This window comes from Schistocerca cancellata, chromosome 2, assembly GCF_023864275.1.
Source record: "Schistocerca cancellata isolate TAMUIC-IGC-003103 chromosome 2, iqSchCanc2.1, whole genome shotgun sequence".
NCBI lineage: Eukaryota > Metazoa > Arthropoda > Insecta > Orthoptera > Acrididae > Schistocerca > Schistocerca cancellata.
This window is the reverse complement of record NC_064627.1, coordinates 695,699,249-695,718,351: the sequence shown is the minus strand read 5'-3', so window position 1 is coordinate 695,718,351 and position 19,103 is coordinate 695,699,249. Positions and strand designations below refer to the sequence as shown.

At 41.4% G+C, this 19,103-nt stretch overlaps 1 protein-coding gene across 1 annotated transcript in view; it reads left to right on the top strand.

Moving 5' to 3' along the window:
* Positions 1-19,103, top strand: part of LOC126162469 (calpain-9-like) — a 1,012,451-nt gene that overhangs the window by 902,171 nt on the left and 91,177 nt on the right. The window contains exon 5 of the mRNA XM_049919000.1: positions 13,264-13,404. Coding sequence (XP_049774957.1) covers positions 13,264-13,404 — 141 coding nt within the window. The remainder of the gene's footprint in view (positions 1-13,263; positions 13,405-19,103) is intronic.

Sequence of the window (19,103 nt, the reverse complement as noted above, 5' to 3'; positions counted from 1 at the left end):
GGTAAGGATTACGTCCTCGCTGTCCCAGACCATGGACACCATGATTTTTTCAGCACTGGCGGTTACCCAAAATTTTTTTGGTGGCTGTGAATCTGTGTGCTTCCATTGAGCTGACTGGCGCTTTGTTTCTGGATTGAAAAATGACATCCACATCTCATCCATTGTCACAACCGACGAAAAGAAAGTCCCATTCATGCTGTCGTTGCGCGTCAATATTGCTTGGCAACATGCCACACGGGCAGCCTAGTAGTCGTCCGTCAGCATTCGTGGCACCCACCTGGATGACACTTTTCGCATTTTCAGGTCGTCATGCAGGATTGTGTGCACAGAACCCACAGAAATGCCAACTCTGGAGGCGATCTGTTCAACAGTCATTCGGCGATCCCCCAAAACAATTCTCTCCACTTTCTCGATCATGTCGTCAGACCGGCTTGTGCGAGCCCGAGGTTGTTTCGGTTTGTTGTCACACGATGTTATGCCTTCATTAAACAGTCGCACCCACGAACACACTTTCGACACATCCATAACTCCATCACCACATGTCTCCTTCAACTGTCGATGAATTTCAATTGGTTTCACACCCCGCAAATTCAGAAAACGAATGATTGCACGCTGTTCAAGTAAGGAAAACGTCGCCATTTTAAGTATTTAAAACAGTTCTCATTCTCGCCGCTGGCGGTAAAATTCCATCTGCCGTACGGTGCTGCCACATCTGGGACGTATTGACAATGAACGCAGCCTCATTTTAAAACAATGCGCATGTTTCTATCTCTTTCCAGTCCGGAGAAAAAAAATCGGAGGCCTTAGAACTTGAATGCACCTCGTAAAAACGTGATAACGGAGATGTTTAAGGTGGCGTCCATTCATGAAAATGCACCCCTCTACCCTCCGGCGTAAGGAATGAAGTATACCCGATTGTTGTTGTACCTGGTGGCAAACACTGAAGATGCGACCCTACGGTGTGTGCACATCGCCGATTGGCGTGGCGTAGACCAATTCCTTCAAGTGTCCCAATAACCTAATGTCTAGGGGACTGACGTCTGGGAAACTAGCAGACCAAGGTGTGGGGCCACCCCGACCACTGCAGCGGTCCTCAAATGTCCTCGTCAGATGTTCGCGCACATTGTGGCGGGAGCGTTCTGTTGCACCGTCATGCATGATGATGTTTGGTTTGTGGGGCGCTCAACTGGGCGGTCATCAACGCCCATACAAAGTCCCAATTGTTACACAGTCCAATTTTTTCACAGTCCAATGTAGCCTCTGTTACAAATGATGATGATGATGATGATGAAATGATGAGGAATATACCAACACCCAGTCCCAGGGCAGAGAAAATCCCCAACCCGGCTGGGAATCGAACCCAGGACCCCGTGGTTCAGAGGCAGCAACGCTAGCCACTAGACCACGAGCTGCGGACACCATCATCCATGAACCACATTTGTATTTGTAGCTGGAATGGCACAGCCTCCAGCAAGAAATGCCGTACATTAATGAGAAAGTCCAGATACAGCGTCCTAGTTCACCTTTGTGGTAGCACACATGACGCTCTATAAATCTATCGCCAAATACGCCTGTCCATACGTTGATTGAGAATCAGTGTTGATACCATCTTTCCTGAACTGCATGGGGATTTACATTTGCCCACACATGCTGATTATGTAAATTTACCCTATCTCATCGGTAGGTAAAATCCATGGAGGTAAGAATAAGGGGAGATGACGCTACGTATCCCAGCCGTACTACGTTTTGAAGCCATGGGGGCGTGGCTCGCTGCCATGACACTCTGACCAAAACATTGCCAGTGTGCTATAGCGCTGCGTGTATTACAATCGCTAATTGCACCATGTACGCATGTAACGTCATCAGATTGGTTGTTTCAAAGTTTTTGTTTACAATAAAATCTCGTAAAGGCGAAATTCCGCGTTTCTTCTGATTAAAAATAGTTTTAATGTAATATTACGAATAGCTAGTCTTCAATGTAAACGATACAATTTTGTTAATTCAGTAATAAACGTGTATCACAAACTAAATAATAGAAACTGAAAACTAAGTTAGCTATACCCTCCCTCCAAAGCCCCATAAATACATCTTGTTTGTAATACGTACTGGAACATTTCAGTTACGTTACACTACTGGGAAACACTGTTCATTACCACCAATATTTACTGAAATACGGTACATAGAATGGCAAATCTACACAGTGTCCTGTTTAGGCCTATACTTTACGCCAGTTAATGTAGTGTTAGCTTTTAATTTGGTAACTCACACTTCGATTATCGACGATACGTACGTATTATACTGAAACGTGAACTTGAAAACTAAGAATTTAATTCTCTGAATTAACATACCTTTTGCAAATGTTTTGGGTGTGTAGGGAAAACTGATGGTACAGCATTTGAAAGGGAAGTTCGGTCTATGTCCTCTTCTCGGAAATGCTGAGAACATATAGTGCTCCATTTAGGCGCACGCCAATTCTTCCTCTTCACGGCATTCTCCCACAGAGGTTTCCGACTTTCATTTTTAGGAAATCTAAAATCATACAGGAGAAAAAACACGCTATAGTACAAGTACCGATGTAGCACACGTTCATTCACAATGAAGTTGTAAAATCACACTTAACGAGACAACTTACACATGAAGTGTTATTCCCTTCGATTTCGCATCACAATCAGAACGATTCGTACATCCGAACACCACACAAGTCACCATAATAGGGCAAAATCCTCCCAAAAGCGAGCGACAAGCCTATGCACACAAGCTTACAGCAGCAATGTTTTGGTCGGATTGAGATGGCTACCCTCGGCTTCACATGGCTTCGCAGCTGTGACGTCACGGCGTCTCCCTCTATTCTTACCTCCATGGTAAAATCTTTGTTGACAACAGTGGATCTCTGGCACACTTCTGCAACAGCTGTTGACAGTCGCCGTCTGCCACGATGCTCCTGTGGCCTTAGGGCTTGAACACGCTGTAGATGACGTGGGAACAGCAACTGTTCATGAAGTAGCCCCAAGATAAGAGAGTGAAACACGTCTTCTGCTGCTGCTAATGGTCGCACACTGGTCTCACGGGTTTCTTCCATTGAACGCACCACACGCTCCTCAATGTCAAGCGTGCGGACTGTGTGGGGCCTTCCACTGTCAGTCTTCCGAGGTGCAAGGGTACCTCCGTCCTCCAGACACTGGAAAAGTCTGACGAACAGCTTATTATTAGAGGGCACTCTGCGCTGTGGATGGTTTTCAGCATATAGTACACAGGCTCGCAGGCTACGTCCATTTGTTAAACCATAGCAGAATATCATAACCCCAATTCCCTTGTGGAGTAGTAGGTTTTCATTGCTAACAAGTGGTGGAAGACAGAAATCTAAATGTACTGTACCATCTGTACGTACAAACGGCGAATTAACAGTAAACACATAAGTGAATCCGCTTTTGGAAGGTGAAACACCATGATACGTATCCAGGGTTAACAGTAATGTATAATAAGGCACAAAAACACGGCGAAAACTAACGTAGCCTACAACACGACCTGAACCATAGTACTGACTGCAGAACACCTAATGGTAGGTAGGGTAATCTACTTGCCGACACATTTAACGGAGCACCAATGCAACGACTGTGATAACACCCGCAACCAAGCGTCTCGCAGCACGTGTTTACCTCGGCAACTGTACGTTTGTCAATCCATGTGTATTGGACTTACATGTCTTGTTTCGACGAGTAGTGCCACCTCTTAAAGTATTCAACACTTTCTTTGAACACCCTGTGTTAGCATTTATGCTGATTTTCATGTAAAGTTAACAAAAACGAAAATGTCCTCCGAAAAATAATACTTGACTGAACCCAGCATAATATTTTATTTGTTTATAGGAGACGATACTGATTTACCAAGTAAGTTGCGAATGGAGAATTCAGTCGCTGTTCAAGGAATTAGAATAACGGGTAAAAACGTTACCATATTTTAATCAGTTTGAAATCAAGACAGCAATATTCAGATGAAACAATGAAGAAAATTTATCGAGCACCAAAGACCGAGCAAACGAAACATATCGTAATAAACTGACTATATGAATTACAGCGACAAGACCCCTCTTGGGAGATAGTACCATCGGACGTCACTAGATCGCGGGACGAGCGAAACCTCGAGAGTTGGACAGAATGAAAGTTGCAGTCTTTTATTTATTTATTAGTTCCCTCTGTTGCGCATGATCTGGACCCCAGAAAATATTTCAGTCCGTTTCGACAGTTATTTTTATTATTGACATCCACAGTGCAATAAAAAAGCCAAGTCAGGTCGTTCTGATAATGTACCAACAAAAGTTACTAGTTCGCAGGCGGATCAAAAGATCGAACAAAATTCCAGATTTCCCAAACAGTGACATAAACTGGTCGAAGAGTTAGAGTCGCTTTCAAACACTACCCTGTCTAATAATAAACACATTCACATGAAGCTCTAGTCTTTATTACTTTAATGAAATATTCACTTCATTGCCGATTCTGGTATTGCCAATTCTTTCCAAATGAAATTATTGCCTGAATACGTAAAGAATTAGAAATGACAAATTTTATATTTCCCAAAAAAAAGAGCAATATAAACTGTAACTCATAGACAAATAATGGTTATTGAAAGTGTATTAATACTATTTGTAATATAATTCTAATTTATTGTTCCTCTCAACTGCATATTTTTAGTTAGATTGCAACTTTCGATCACTCTGGGTCATCTTCAGATCTAAATAGTTGCGGCACCAAACCGCCTTGTCTACTCAGAACCTCTTACAGAGTACTGTGTGAGTACCGTATATGTTTTAAGAAATTTTATATTGTGAGAGTACTCTGATATGTGGTGCTGAGTACACGAGACGGGTTTCTGACGCAACTATTTGTATCTGAAGATGATCTAAAGTGATCGAAACATGTAATCTAATTAAACTGGGATGGAACAATAAATGAGAATTATCTCAAATATCAATACAGTTGCTGAATCTCTCAAAACGATAGTGTCGGCTATAGTGGATTACGATTTAATGAGAAAGAGATGGGATACTAAAATGAGGTTCTTTCTTTAGCATCTGCTTTGTGTCTTCGTTGAAACCAGTAGAAGTGCTACACTGTGAAATAAATCGTCATTAATAGTAATGTTAAGCCAAACAAGTTTATTCAGGCGACAAAATTATTCCTTTATACCTTTCCGCTAATAATCTCCTGCACTACTATAGATCACGGTCACAGAGGGAATGAGAACAAAGCCAGTATCTGCTCGCTAATGGTGGCCGTTGGCTAAATATGAATCTCTGACCGGCACGAAGATGATCCATTCCCAAAGCGGTATACGAAGCCCATTGCTACTTGTTCAATCTTAAACATAAACATTTTTAATTATTTTCCGAATCATGATGGTTAAAAATGGTTAGCCGCGCGGGATTAGCCGAGTGGTCTATGGCGCTGCAGTCATGGACTGTGCGCCTGGTCCCGGCGGAGGTTCGAGTCCTCCCTCGGGCATAGATGTGTGTGTTTGTCTTTCGGGTAATATAAGAGAAGTAGTGTGTAAGCTTAGGGACTGATGACCTTAGCAGTTAAGTCCCATAAGATTTCACACACATTTGAACATTTTTGAAAAATAGTTAAATACCTTTTATGAGGAAATATTTACATTCAACTACTCAGGTGGCCAAGACAGTAGAGTGATCGAAGATTCTGTTCCACTGCATCGTACAGATATTATTTTTGTTTGGTTCAGTGCTTTAATCGATAGTTAACGTCAATTTTTTTTGATTGTGTGAAAGACATGCGTGGTTATATGCAGTGACACCCTAATTTCTTATCAGAAGTACAAATCTTGTTAAAAGTGTGTTTGACAGGATTGCAGGAACCGCAAGCTATTTCAACCTTACAAAACAGAAGAGTCGGGAAAACATAGCTACAAGAATTTCCGAATCATCACTGCTTCGGAAAGATGCAGAAAAAAGAATAATATATTTTTAGGAATATTACAGAACAGATGATCAGGGGACTGACACATAATCTCAAGGTGACGCACATTCTTCATTTTTACATTGTCACTATTGTACGAAGACACGCTGTCCGCTACGCTACATTTTTTACCCCTTTTTTGTTTTACGACTTTTTCTTCTGGCAGTATATGGTCAGTCTTGTTTCGCTTTGCTTGGTGCTTCGTTTATGCAACTGTATCACTTCCGGTACTGTTTACTTTGAATGTCTGTATTTCTCGAATTATTAGTTGTCATGACATACTCTGTTAATACGATCGTTTGCAGACATGTTAGCTGAAGCTCATAAATTATGCTAGACGTACGTTTATGGTCGTCAGCGGGGCCCCCAACACTTCCAGTTTCCCCTCCCCTCCCCTCCCCGACTGCGCAGCTACGGGCTAGTTTATTTTGAGCCCGCTCTACTTCATGGTTCACGTTGAAATACGTAGTTGGATGAATATAGAAATAAGCGTGCCATATTCACTCCACGACTTTCACAAAGTAGTTCTAGCAACGGAGGAAGTAAAATGTTTGCTAATGATCTCTTTCGGATGGTTCTCAGCTGAAACATTTCGTATTTTTGTGACCAACGTTCTTTGTTTAGGCGAAGTAACCTTCCGTCTAATGTCGTTATTTTAAGTGTGAATTACTTAGTACTATGTACTTCTGACTTGATTTAGGTGATAAACAGAAACCTGGCAATAGTTCTATAAATCTGATCACCTTGAAAAACGGAACAAGAGAATCAACAACTAGCTTAGAAGTACTCTGTGAAAAAAAGGCTGAGAATTAATAAGCCACTGTTTGCAAGCTTTTCTGATTTAAAAAACAATTTTACAATAAGACTAAAATGATGCAAATTGTAATGCACATTAAGGTGAATCACCTACACAGGAAAATCATCCATGAGGTTTACAGGAATCAGACACTAGCTGTCAAAAGAAAAGACAGCGACGCAAAATTTTCAACAGTAAAGAAAGGTGTTCGGCATGGATGCAGCCTTTTCTCATTAATCTTCAGTATTACACTGAGAAAGCAAGAACCAGCATGAAGATACATATGTTGAAGGAAAAACTAGACGTGCAAAACAAATTATAAATTCTTAAATTTGCAGATAATGTAGCAGTGTTAGTAAATCTGAAAATCGTTTTCAAAAGACCATAGAAGGCATGGACAACCTTTCTCCAAAAAGCTGCAGCGTGAAAATAAATAAGAAAAAAACCGAACTCCTTGAATATAGTAAATTTCCAGTAGCAACAGACATGCTTCTGGATGGAGAGAATGTGAAGCAAGTCACAAGGTATTTGAATGACAGATGGTAGACCCTGCCAGGAGATTAAATGCACAACCATTCGACAATAACAACAAGCTACTAAACACCAGAAAACAACATGAAAAAACCTTTATTTGGAATGTTGTTCTATATGGTTCGGAGGCACGGACAACAGGGGATCCAGAACGGAGAATAATACAAGATTTCGAGGCATGATATTGGAGAAGAAAGCTAAGGATTTCGTGGACAAATGATCAATGAATGTATCTTCAAGAACATGAGAGAGAAAAGTTCGTTGTGAAGGAGTATCAAGGGACATCGCCACTTTATTGTGATATTACTAGAAAGCAGAATGAACGAGGTAGACAAAACTTGAGTACGTCAGACAGATAAACAGGGGCTGGGCCAGTAATATCCACCTGCGCGATGGAACACCGTACAAGTTGCAGTCGTAGGAAAGGAGACTCTACAGACCACCTACTTGAAGGACGTCACAGTTACAAGGTGCAATATGAGGTTTTACGCAACACTCGCAAAGGGAGGAAGATGAACTACCTTGAAATAATGGAAATTAATAAACATGTGTCCCCTTGCACGTATTGAGTACTGAACGGTGACACGCACTTCCTTCATTCGCCACTTCTAACTGCAAATGCTATTAATAATTCCATCCTGACCAATTTTTAGATTTCCCCTCCTACTCATATACCCCATTTTCCCTTTGATTCAGTTACTGTTGTTTCGCTTGCCCTACTAAAATTCTACTATGTATAATTACAGTTGTCTTACATACCTGCTTAGTCCCACTTGTAATATTCTATTTGTTTGTAATAACGGACCCGTTAAAGATAAAACTCTTATTCAGTCACCCTCTTGGAACTTGTCATCAAAGTTTACTATATATTGTTCAACTTGCGTATTTCCTCAGAACAGGTGTTGTAATTTGTCATGTAATGCATTATTTAATGTGCCGCATATTTTACCTAATCTAAATAGTTTTCCTGAAGTAATTTCTGTCCCTAAATCGAACAATAACAGTCGTCGACTTTGAGAAACAATTGTGACACTCATCGCTCCCTATGCACCTAATTTAAAATCTTTGATTCAGCAAAAAATTCATAGCCACACATATTTATCTTTGAACCTGACGATGGCGTAACAGCTGGAAACAGGTTTGTAAAATAATAATGTAGAACATTACAGTAATGTCGCGTGATTTTTCATTCATAATGTATGAAATCTTTTAGGTAGAACCTACGGAACGATCAGTACATAAAGCAAAATAAAATAAGGTCTGAAATTGACAACATATTCATAACTTGCAAAAGTTGGGAAAAATAGTGAACGAGGGACACTACTGACTATTCGACGGGTAGAGAACGAAGGAAGAAGCTAGAAAAGTCATATAATTACTCTATTCTTTTCGGCGTTATTTGTACATGTGATCTTCTGCACCCACCAGAAAGTCACCGAGTATGGAAATTATAATAAACCACATGTGCTGTTTAAGACTTTCCCGACGTAGTAAGTGCTTCAATGGCTCACGGGCGTCACGTCGGATAATGTCGTGGAAGCTGCACAGTATTTCGACGAGACAGCTGCTCGTCATCTTCGGGTGCTTACTGACGCTCTTCTAGTGAGTCAGCGTATTTATTGGCGACCCATTGCAGCAACACCTCAGTAACCACCTGAAAATGACGAGCAGCTGTCTCGTCGAAATACTGTGCAGCTTCCACAACATTATCCCCCGCGACGGCCGTGAACCATTGAATCAGCTATATTAAACCAGTTCGTGGATGAGCAGTTAATCTTTATGAGCCGAGCCCACTACAACGGGAAACTCGCTGAAATAAAAAAAAAAAAACACTAGGCTTCAGAGTGCACGTGAACGAAGAGGACTTACTCGCTGTCCAAGTGATACGCGCACGGTGGGCCGAGACCGCAGCAGTCCATCATTGAATAAGCGTCTGGCCTGGTGCGAGGTGGCCCGTTTCGGTGTTATGCAGCGTTTGCCGTGAACAATGTAATCTCTGGAGGAAGCGGTGCCGGCCCGACAATGGGCAGTAAGTAAGGCGTGCTGCGCCGTGCGATCCTATCGATAGCTCGCGAGCTGACGCGGCGCCGGCCGCTGTTTCCCTCGATAGCGCAGCCAACCGGAATGCGCAGCGGAGCCATCTTAATGGCCACTCGGATACCATCGGCGAAAGTTATTTTTCGGAGAAACTCCGACATGCTCGTACGCGTTCAGAAGAGCAGTGGTGGCTCTTTTTTATGTTTGGCTCTCGATGCTGTATTCCTACTCTATGAAATGTCTGACAAAATGCAACAGTCCGAGCAAAAATGGTCAAACTGAACTGGCACTAAGTATATTCTGGGCAAAAGTGAAGTATAATATCTGCCGGATCCGGCCCGCGGTTGGCTTCAATTCGTCCAGCGGAAGAATTTCGTGGGAAAGAGAGCGAGAGAAGGCGAGGCGATCGCATTTTCCTCCGACTGTGAGGCATTTTTGGATATTCGCGTCTGTTGCTCGCATTTCTCCACTTTCGCTTCCGTATAATACAGCTAATAATATTAAGTTCAAGCCGTGTAGACTTTTAAATTTTTTAAAATGAGCAAAGATATCATGGCCCAGAATGAGATTTTCACTCTGCAGCGTAGAGTGCGCTGATAAAAACTTCAAGGCAGATTAAAAATGTGCGCCAGTGTAGGAAGTTTCATATGACAACTTAATTTATTTAGTGTTACGGAAAAAACCCATGCCTATACGATCAGTCATCAAAAGTCTTTTTTGACAAATATTTAAAAAAATGTTTGCTAACAGTTTTTTTTTGTACATTAAAACACAAAATTTTAAACATTCTGATGAGGTGTCTGTGGCCAACAATCGCAAAGTTACTTCTAACTGCGTGTCGACTCTGACTGCTTGTCTCAATGCCGTCTTTTGTTGTTCAGGTCCTTCTCTTATTAACATTAGTAAATAATTCTTATCCATTGTTGACGTGTTAAAACGTCACAACAGTCGAAATTCAAGGTAATTTATAATGAATTACTGCAACCATTTCTTCTGTAGGGGTTTATTTTTACACGATGACATTTCAGGACAATTGTCAACCCATCTTCAGATGTTTACATTTATTTAAGTGCCGTGAACATTGTTTCGTTACTAACAGCGTTGCACAATTCTACAATGGTACTTTTTAAGACAGCAATCGTAAAACTGCAAGGAAAGAAACAATGTTCACGATACGTAAATAAATGTACTCGTAAACGTCTGAAGACGGGTTGAATATAAAATGAAAGTACGTAAAGAACAGCATATTTAATGGCATAATTTGCTATCGTGGCATGTCGGGAAAGGGGTGCCATTCACACCATTCATATCGATGTGTTTGCCCACAAACATCAATCACGGGCACTATAGTTTTGACTTTGTGGGCTAGGAGCGCTGCTGCGCATCACGTGATGAGTCGGTCCACGAGCCTAGATTCTGTTCAGTTTGTGTGTTTGTAGCCCATTGACAACGTGCACCCGTATAAGCCGCTGTGATCAATGACGTTTAGCAAGGTACTCGGCTGCAAAGATCCCCTGCTCTTCACAATGTTTGCTCGCAAAGTGGTTGAGTTGGACCTGCATTCGCTGACCGTTCCTGCCGCGTTCAGAACCAACTGTCATTGAATCCTTCCTGCCGGCTGCATCTTTTTACGACCTCTGTTTTGATGCCGTGTTACATGGCTGCGAGCGGCACATTATCTCTTGTAGACATTTGGCAGTTCGCGTTTGTAGCAGTTCCTGGTGGGAGACAGTGCTCAAAGATCGTCCACCGTGAGGTATATAAGAGCAATAGCAAACATTTTGAGTCTCTTAAATGTGTAAGTACATTCCATCCTCATTAATGTTGTAAGCTTTCTATGTAATTTATCTAGATATGTGAATTACTGAATATTCTTTTTCCAGGAACTTTCTCCTCGAGTAACGTGATCTTTAGATATTGTATTCAAATACTCAGCAAAAATTAGTCTTGGTTGGCCCTGTATTGCGCATGTGAACAGTGTCACCAAATAAAATTTTACTCTTCGTTAAATGCTGAATTTGAAATAATGAAAATGGAGCTAACTAAATACCAAAAGAAATAAATTATGCGCTCAGTGAAAACTAACTAACTGAAACTCAATACTGAAGTATGTTATGAAAGTTACGTAACATGAAGACAATGTCTGACTTTAAGTATCCACAAAATAAAGCACTGCTCATCGCAGTAGAAAATAATTATTTAGGATAACCAACACTGTTCACTGTAAATTAATGTTTACTTAGCGCAACATCTGGAAATTCTGACTACGTACCGTTTGAAGGCAAAGTGAGATCTGCCCTGAAAGAGAAGTAACATACCTCATTCTCAGCGTACTATTTTGTGTCTGGTGTACTGACGTTCTCGACAGTAAACTGAAATTAGCAGTTGCAGCAACTAATGAAAAATAATCTACTTTGAATTTTTCTGTGCTTGTCAGAAACGATCTGTGGCTGCGTGTGGCGTACAGTACATTGCGAGCTTTATTAAGAATGATGGAGGAGGGTTTTACTTCAAAGAAAATCGTTCTTGAAATACCTGTATTAAACTCTGCTTTTTATCAAAAAGACTGTACAACATAAGAAGACTAACAACTACGAAATGTTCTCATTCCTAAAATTACATGGAGATGAAAACTTGTTGATAAACCTATTGTACTGATTGTGTTGATGGAGAAGATGGAGAATATTCGCGCAGAAATGGAACATTAACCACAGCCACACATAATGAAATAGATCTTTGGAATCAGCAATTAAATATTTCGTTAACATACTAGATATTTCATCTTTGATACATTGGCAATGATGATTCGGTCATCGACTCGCCTTGAAAACGATTGCATGGTTATCAGCGGAAATATCGGAAGATGAAATATTGCTGTCCCGATGTAAGTCTGAATATGATGAAATATTCTACACGCCGGTAAAACTTTAAGTATGACAATTAAATTCTGTTTTCACGAACTACTAGATTCTGCAAGAAGTGAAATTATCCTTTCGACTCGCAAGAATTAAAATAGCGAAAAACATATTCTGTAGGTCCATTTTCTTTAAACTAGCTTATGAAACTTCTCTCATATAATGAACAAAAACCTACTTTAGACCTTTTACGATCGTTCTTAAGTTCTTTCTGTTGTTATTTTCCCCACTCAGTGATACGGAGGCTATCAGTGATAGGTTGGGCCGTTTACGAGTTCATTAACATCGAAGTTAGCCAGTCAGACCTATGCGAGCGTAAATCCAAGCGACCCGCTAGAGACGGTGTCACCAACGTGTCCTTCCTTTGGTTTCCTAAAACCGTATAAGAGAGCGGAACAAAAATTGGACATGGGACGGTAATAACGATGGAACCCGAGGTAAAGGCTGAGAGGTTTCATGCGCTATCATCTAGGCTGTGGAACAACTGACGCTTACTGTAGCTGGCAGGACGCTTGAAATTGCGCATACAACAGCCTGTTAACTTCAATGCTAATTTACTCGGAAACGGCAAAACGTTTTGAATTCTTTTCTTAAGAATTATTTCTCGGGAGAACCTACCCTGGAACACTCTTACAAGCTTATCAGACTGTTTCTGACAACCCTGTCTGAAAGTATAGCTTGTGAAACAATATTGCACTCTGATTCACCAACTTCTGGGAAACTTCATTATTCACACTGTGGTTATGGGTACGTCCAGACGTAATAGCTCCTTTCTGCTGTTACGCCACGTCCCCAGGTCGACTCATCTTACTGTGATGGTATCATACAACCGACAGAAACATGCACAACATTTCATTGCCATGACCGTCACGAGCGGTGGAGAGTCACATGAGGGCCTGGTACCAGTAATAAATAAACCATCTGCCGCGGTGCAAACCAGCGTGTTCTTTAAAGTGGATGGCTAACATTTTTCCTGGAGTGGTCCTCGAGTTTGTTGGTGGTGCTCTGCCCGCAGGTTCCGGCTGTGGCACTTCGGCGAGTGGCGGGAGGTGCTGGTGGACGACCGGCTGCCCACGTTCCGCGGCCGGCTGGTCTTCATGCACTCCTCCAACCCCACCGAGTTCTGGGCCGCGCTCCTCGAGAAGGCCTACGCCAAGTGAGTCTCCCGCAGGGCGCCTCTGCCTTACCGTATTCATACTGTACAAGGTGACACAAATAACTTTTACAACTGATCTCGATGTTACTTACCGTGCTGGATCTTGCTGAACTCCAACATCCAACCATCCAACCATCTACGAATGGTTTCAAGAAGTTTTAGTCTATCGTCACGATGTGTTTCGGTCCATAACGCCCATATTCAGAAGGGTACACCTGTTTTACTACAGTGTCAGAATCGTTATCTGCTTCTCTACTGTTGGAGAATATTTAAGTAGTTAATGCCAATCTCTCTGTTTTCAGTCGCGCCCACATTAGCAAGTTTTCTATATTGTGCAAGTCATCCTTACTGCATATGAAGTGGCGCTACCTACGTAAATATTCTTGCGCCGTACAGCACCAGAGGGAATACTATTGAAGGTTCTGGTACTGTTATAAAACAAATAATATGTGAATGTGTTGTGACTGACAGTTTTCTACTTTTCACAAACATAACTTTTATTGAAGTAAGTTCACAAGGTTGTGAATAGACATGCAAACGAAAGATAACAATAAGGAAAAAAAGTCTCCTAATTCAGGCAAACAAAAGTTCGCTTCTAATTTTCCACAAGGGTTCGTGGTAACAAACTCACACACTATTAACAGTCCAATTCCGGACGAAGACGTAATCTTCTACAGTCCCAGTACACGAGGTCGGCATCTGGTGTGAACTGAACTTTGGGCCTGGTTCTAGCCCCTAAATAGCTGTCTCCAGCCAGTAAGGTTTTGACGTAGTGATACTTCCTGCAGGTCGTGGCTCGAGCTCCCCCTGCAGAAAGTAGTGCTCGCAATGTCTGTTTCCCCTATCTTGTATGTAAATAGCCGGTGTTTACCATGGCGCATTTGGGTACGCCTTCGGCATAGACAACCTTGTCCTCTGTGGTGTTATCTGGGTTGCCGGCCGTCAGGGGCTACCTTGACTCCAGTATAAAAGTGAGCTTTACAGTTACAGTTCCGGGGACGCACTGCCGAAATCGAAGACACATCAGCCACATTATTCCCAGAGAATGTTTGTCCCTGCAGACTAGACATAAAAAAAGATAAATGTAATATTGATAAACAGCTGGACAGTCCATGGTAGGTCCCAGAATTAGCATCGCTTATTGAAGGCTGTAATCCCTACATAGTATTTGGTACAGAAAGTTGGTTGAAACCGGAAGAGAATAGTAACGAAATCTCAAATTCGGTAGTTATCTTAAAGACAGGCTAGACGCCAATGGTGGCGGCGTATTTACTGCCGTATAGAACGCGATAATATCTAGCGAGGTTGTCACGATTCCAAACTTGATTTAATTTGAGTCAAGTTAATAATCAAATAAGTCATAAATCGTAACCGGATGGTTTTATAGACCACCTGCGTCAGCAGCTGTAGTGGCATAGCGCTTCAGAGAGAACGTACACATTATCGTGAGTAAGTTTCCTGATCATGCTATCGTAATACGGAGTGACTTCAACTTGGTATGGACAGGGAGAGTCGCGCTATCAAAACTGGTACCAGAGTCAGCAATTCATGTGACGGTATTCTGAATGTCTTGGGCGAAAATTACTTCGAAGAGATCGACAACCAACTCGTTAAGGTAACATCTTAGACCTCATAGCAACAAACAATCCTCAACTTGTCGAATCAGTTAACGTAGAGGAGCGTATCAGTGATAATAAGGCTGTGGTAGTATTTATGACTAATGATATTGCAAGGAATTTCAAGAAAGATAGGAAAATATTATTGCTTAGCCAGAGTAACAAGATACGAAATGCAGATTAGCTGAACTGTCAACAACAAATATTGAGTGTTGGGAAGCAAAAATGGGGAAATTTAAAAGCATTATTCATTATGCCTTAGACAAGTTTGTTACGAGCAGGGTCTTAAGAGACGGGAAAGATCCAATGTGGTTTAAAAGTTAGAAAACTGTTGCGAATCAAAGAGAGCTTCATCACAGATTAAAGAGAAGTCAAAATCCAGCTGAAAATCAAGAGCTCGACGAAGCGAAAATGAACGTAAGAAGTAATAAGAGAAGCGTTTAATGACTTTGAAAGTAAAATTTTTGTCAACCTTTCCGGCTAAAAACCTAACAAGTTTTAACCTTACATAAAATCAGTAAGCGATTCGAAATGCTCTCTTCAGTCATCATAATGGCATCGTAACGAAAATAACAGAGAGAAGATCGAAATACTGAGTTCGGTCTTCTGAAACTATTTCACGTCGGAGGTTAATAACATTGTCCATCATGTCAGTTATCGTACGATTTTCGAAATGGAATATATTGAGATAGCTGATCGCGGACGAATGCAGGTGATTGTAAACCTAAATCACGTATGTCAGTCAGTTGTAGAATTATGAAACATATTTTATACTCATGTTTACGACATTCTTGGGGAAAGAAAAATCAACATGGCTTTCGTAAACAGAGATCTTACGGAACTCAGGTCGCTCTCTTCCTCCATGCGATACACAGCGCTGTAGACAACGTGTTCCTTGACTTCAGGAAGGCATTTGACATCGTCCCGCACTGCTGTGTAGTGACAAAAATACGAGCTCATCGAGTAGCGTAGCAGATTTGCAACTGGATTCAAGACTTCCTAACAGACAGAACTCAACACGCCGCTGTTAAAGAAAGAAAATCGACAGATCTAAAGGTGGTTTCCGGAGTACCGCAAGGAAGTATGATAGAGCCGTTACAGTTTACAGTATATTTATAAATGATCTAGTAGAAAACGTCAGATACTCTTTAAGGCTGTTCGCAGATGATGCGGTTGTCTGTAACAAAGTAGCAGCGCCAGAAGAAAGTAACGATCTTCAGAATGACCTCCAGAGAATTGAGAAATGGTGCAGGCTCTGGCAATTGACCATGAACGTAAATAAATGTAACATATTGCGCATACGTAGGAAAAGAAATACACTGCTGTACAACTACACCACCGATGAGAAACTGCTCGACACAGTATCTACCGTCAAATATCTATAAGCAACCAACCGGAGCAACCTAAAGTGGAGTGATTACATAAAACAAACAGTGGGAAAAATAAGATGCCAGACTGAGATTCTTAGGAAGAATCTTAAGAAAATGTAATTCATCCACCAACGAAGTGGCTTACAAGGCGCTTGTTCAACCGATTCTTGAGTATTATTTATCAGTTTGGGAACTTTAGCAGGTAGGAGTGATAGAAGACCCAAGGAAGAGCGACTCGTTTTGTGGCGGGATCGTTCAGTCGGCGCGAGGGCGTTACAGGGATGATCAGCAAACTCCAGTGGCAGACGCTACAATAGAGGTCTTATGTATCACAGAAAGGTTTACTATTGCACTTTCGAGAGAGTACTTTCAGGGAAGAGTCGGACAACATATTACTTCCTCTCACTTACGTCATGCGAAATGAACTCAACGAGAAAATTCGAGATATTAGAGTTAATATAGAGGCTTAGCGCCGGCCGCTGTGGCGAGTGGTGCTAGACGCTTCAGTCCGGAACCGCGCTGCTACTACTGTCGCAGGTTCGAATCCAGCCTCGGGCATAGATCTGTGTGATGTCCTTAGGTTGATCAGGTTTAAGTAGTTCTAAGTCTAGGGGACTGATGACCTCAGATGTTAAGTCCCATAGTGCTTAGAGCCATTTGACCCATTTTTTTAGGCTTACCTACAGTTATTCTTGTTACGCGTCATTTGTGAATGGAATAGGGAAGGGGGGATCAGTTAGTGGTATCAGAAGTACCCTCTGCTACACACCGTCAGATGGGGAGTGCTGATGTAGACGTAGATGTTCACATACTGTGAAATATTCGTGAAGGTAAAATGAGAGAAATTAGAGCGGATACAGACTCACGGACACCAGACGGCAGTTATAAGAACAGGACACTAGTGGGAAACAGTGTCTGAGATGGGATTGAAACTGGGTTGTAACCTATCCCCTACGTTACACACTCAGCAGATCGATCAAGCAGGAACGGAACCAAGGAGAAATCTTGGAGGGAATTAGCGTTCTAGGCGTAGGAAAAGAGATAAAGACTTTGATGTTTGTCGATAACATCGAATTCTGTCAGAGGTGGCAAAGGACTTGGAAGAGAAGTTGAATGGAATGGATAGTGTCCTGAAAAGAGATCATAAGATGAAAGTCAATAAAAGTAAAACAACGGTAATGAAATGTACTCGAATGAAATCAGGTTATGCTGAACGAATTAGATAAGGAACTGAGACACTAAAAGTAGTTGAGAAGTTTCGTTACCTGGCAGCAAAATAACTGATGATGGTGGGAATAGACAGGGTATAGCCCATAATACAGACTGGCAATGTTACGAAAAGTATTCCTAAAAAGAGGAATTTTCGAACACAAAAGGTAAATTTAAATCTTCTCCTTCCGCCTCCTCCTCTCAACAATGAGTAGGGTTTCGGGAACTGTTGTGGCTTCATATGATTTACTACTATCTTTTCTTTGGTCTTCCCGCACTACTTCTTCCGACTGGCTTGTATCTACTTCCTGCTCTTGGTAGTCTTCTTTCACTCACACGTTCTAGATGGTCTTTACACTTTTCTTAGGCTAATGTTGCAACTCCCCTCTAATCTATTTATTTGTAAATCGATCTTGTCTAGGACATCCTTTTACAGACCTTAGAAATTTCATTTCCGCTGTTTGTACGTGGCCTTTATATCCCTCTCTCATTATCCATGACTCACTTCCACAAAGCAGCTTAGAGACAGCAATTACGTTAGAGAAACTGAGCTGCTTGTCGTTGATGATTTTGTTTTTTCAATGTTCCTCTTGTGGTGCCGGATTTTACGTGAAAAAACCGTATTTTATGAGTTTATTTACGCACCCCGCTTATATGTTTCAGACATGTGCGAATCTGTTCAAATTCTCTAAGAAGGTAGACAAATACGTGTAGTCAATGGTCGTTCTAATGTTTTGTGAAAACTTGATCCGCTGCCACGATACAAGCAACATTGTTCGAAAGACAATAAAAAAACATATAACGAATCAGTCGTCAACAAAAATCCACATCGGTTGTCAAGCTGTGGTAGTTTAATATCAAAATTGTGGTAGAGTAAAACGTTGGGAATCAAAATGACAAATACCCCTGTCATAGCACAAAATATATGCCCTGGAAAGTGTTAGGGATGTACGAGTTAAAGAAGCGATCTAGCTCTTTGAATTATCTGGCTGCTTCAAAGACATTTAAAACATTGTGACATATTCAAACGTTTTTAGGATTTAAACCTACTTCCTCAGCGCAATGAGCTCTCTTAGCTGTAGTTGTTGGCACACCTGCATATTTCGATTTATAGGCTGATCCTGTGCCCAAAATACAAAAGATTTGCCAGTTTTGGTAGACAATATATAATATCATATGGCTGAAGATCGCAATGTAATAGCTGAAAAAGTTTTTCTGGGGGGGGGGGGGGGGGTAAAACTTCTGGGGGTGGATTTGATCCTGGTTGGGAGGCGGAGGTATGACATCATTTATCATGTTACTTTATTGGACACGATGCACTGTATTAGATGGCATGGTTTTATACTAACAAGTAAAAAAGTGCGATTGTCAAGATGTTTCGGTTTAAATATCTCTGAAACTGGCAGATAAGTGGAATGGCTGTTTCCTTTTTTAAATCGCTAACTCTGCCCTGGATATATTTGCCTTTTTGTGCTATGATAGGAACATTTTTCATTCTGGTATT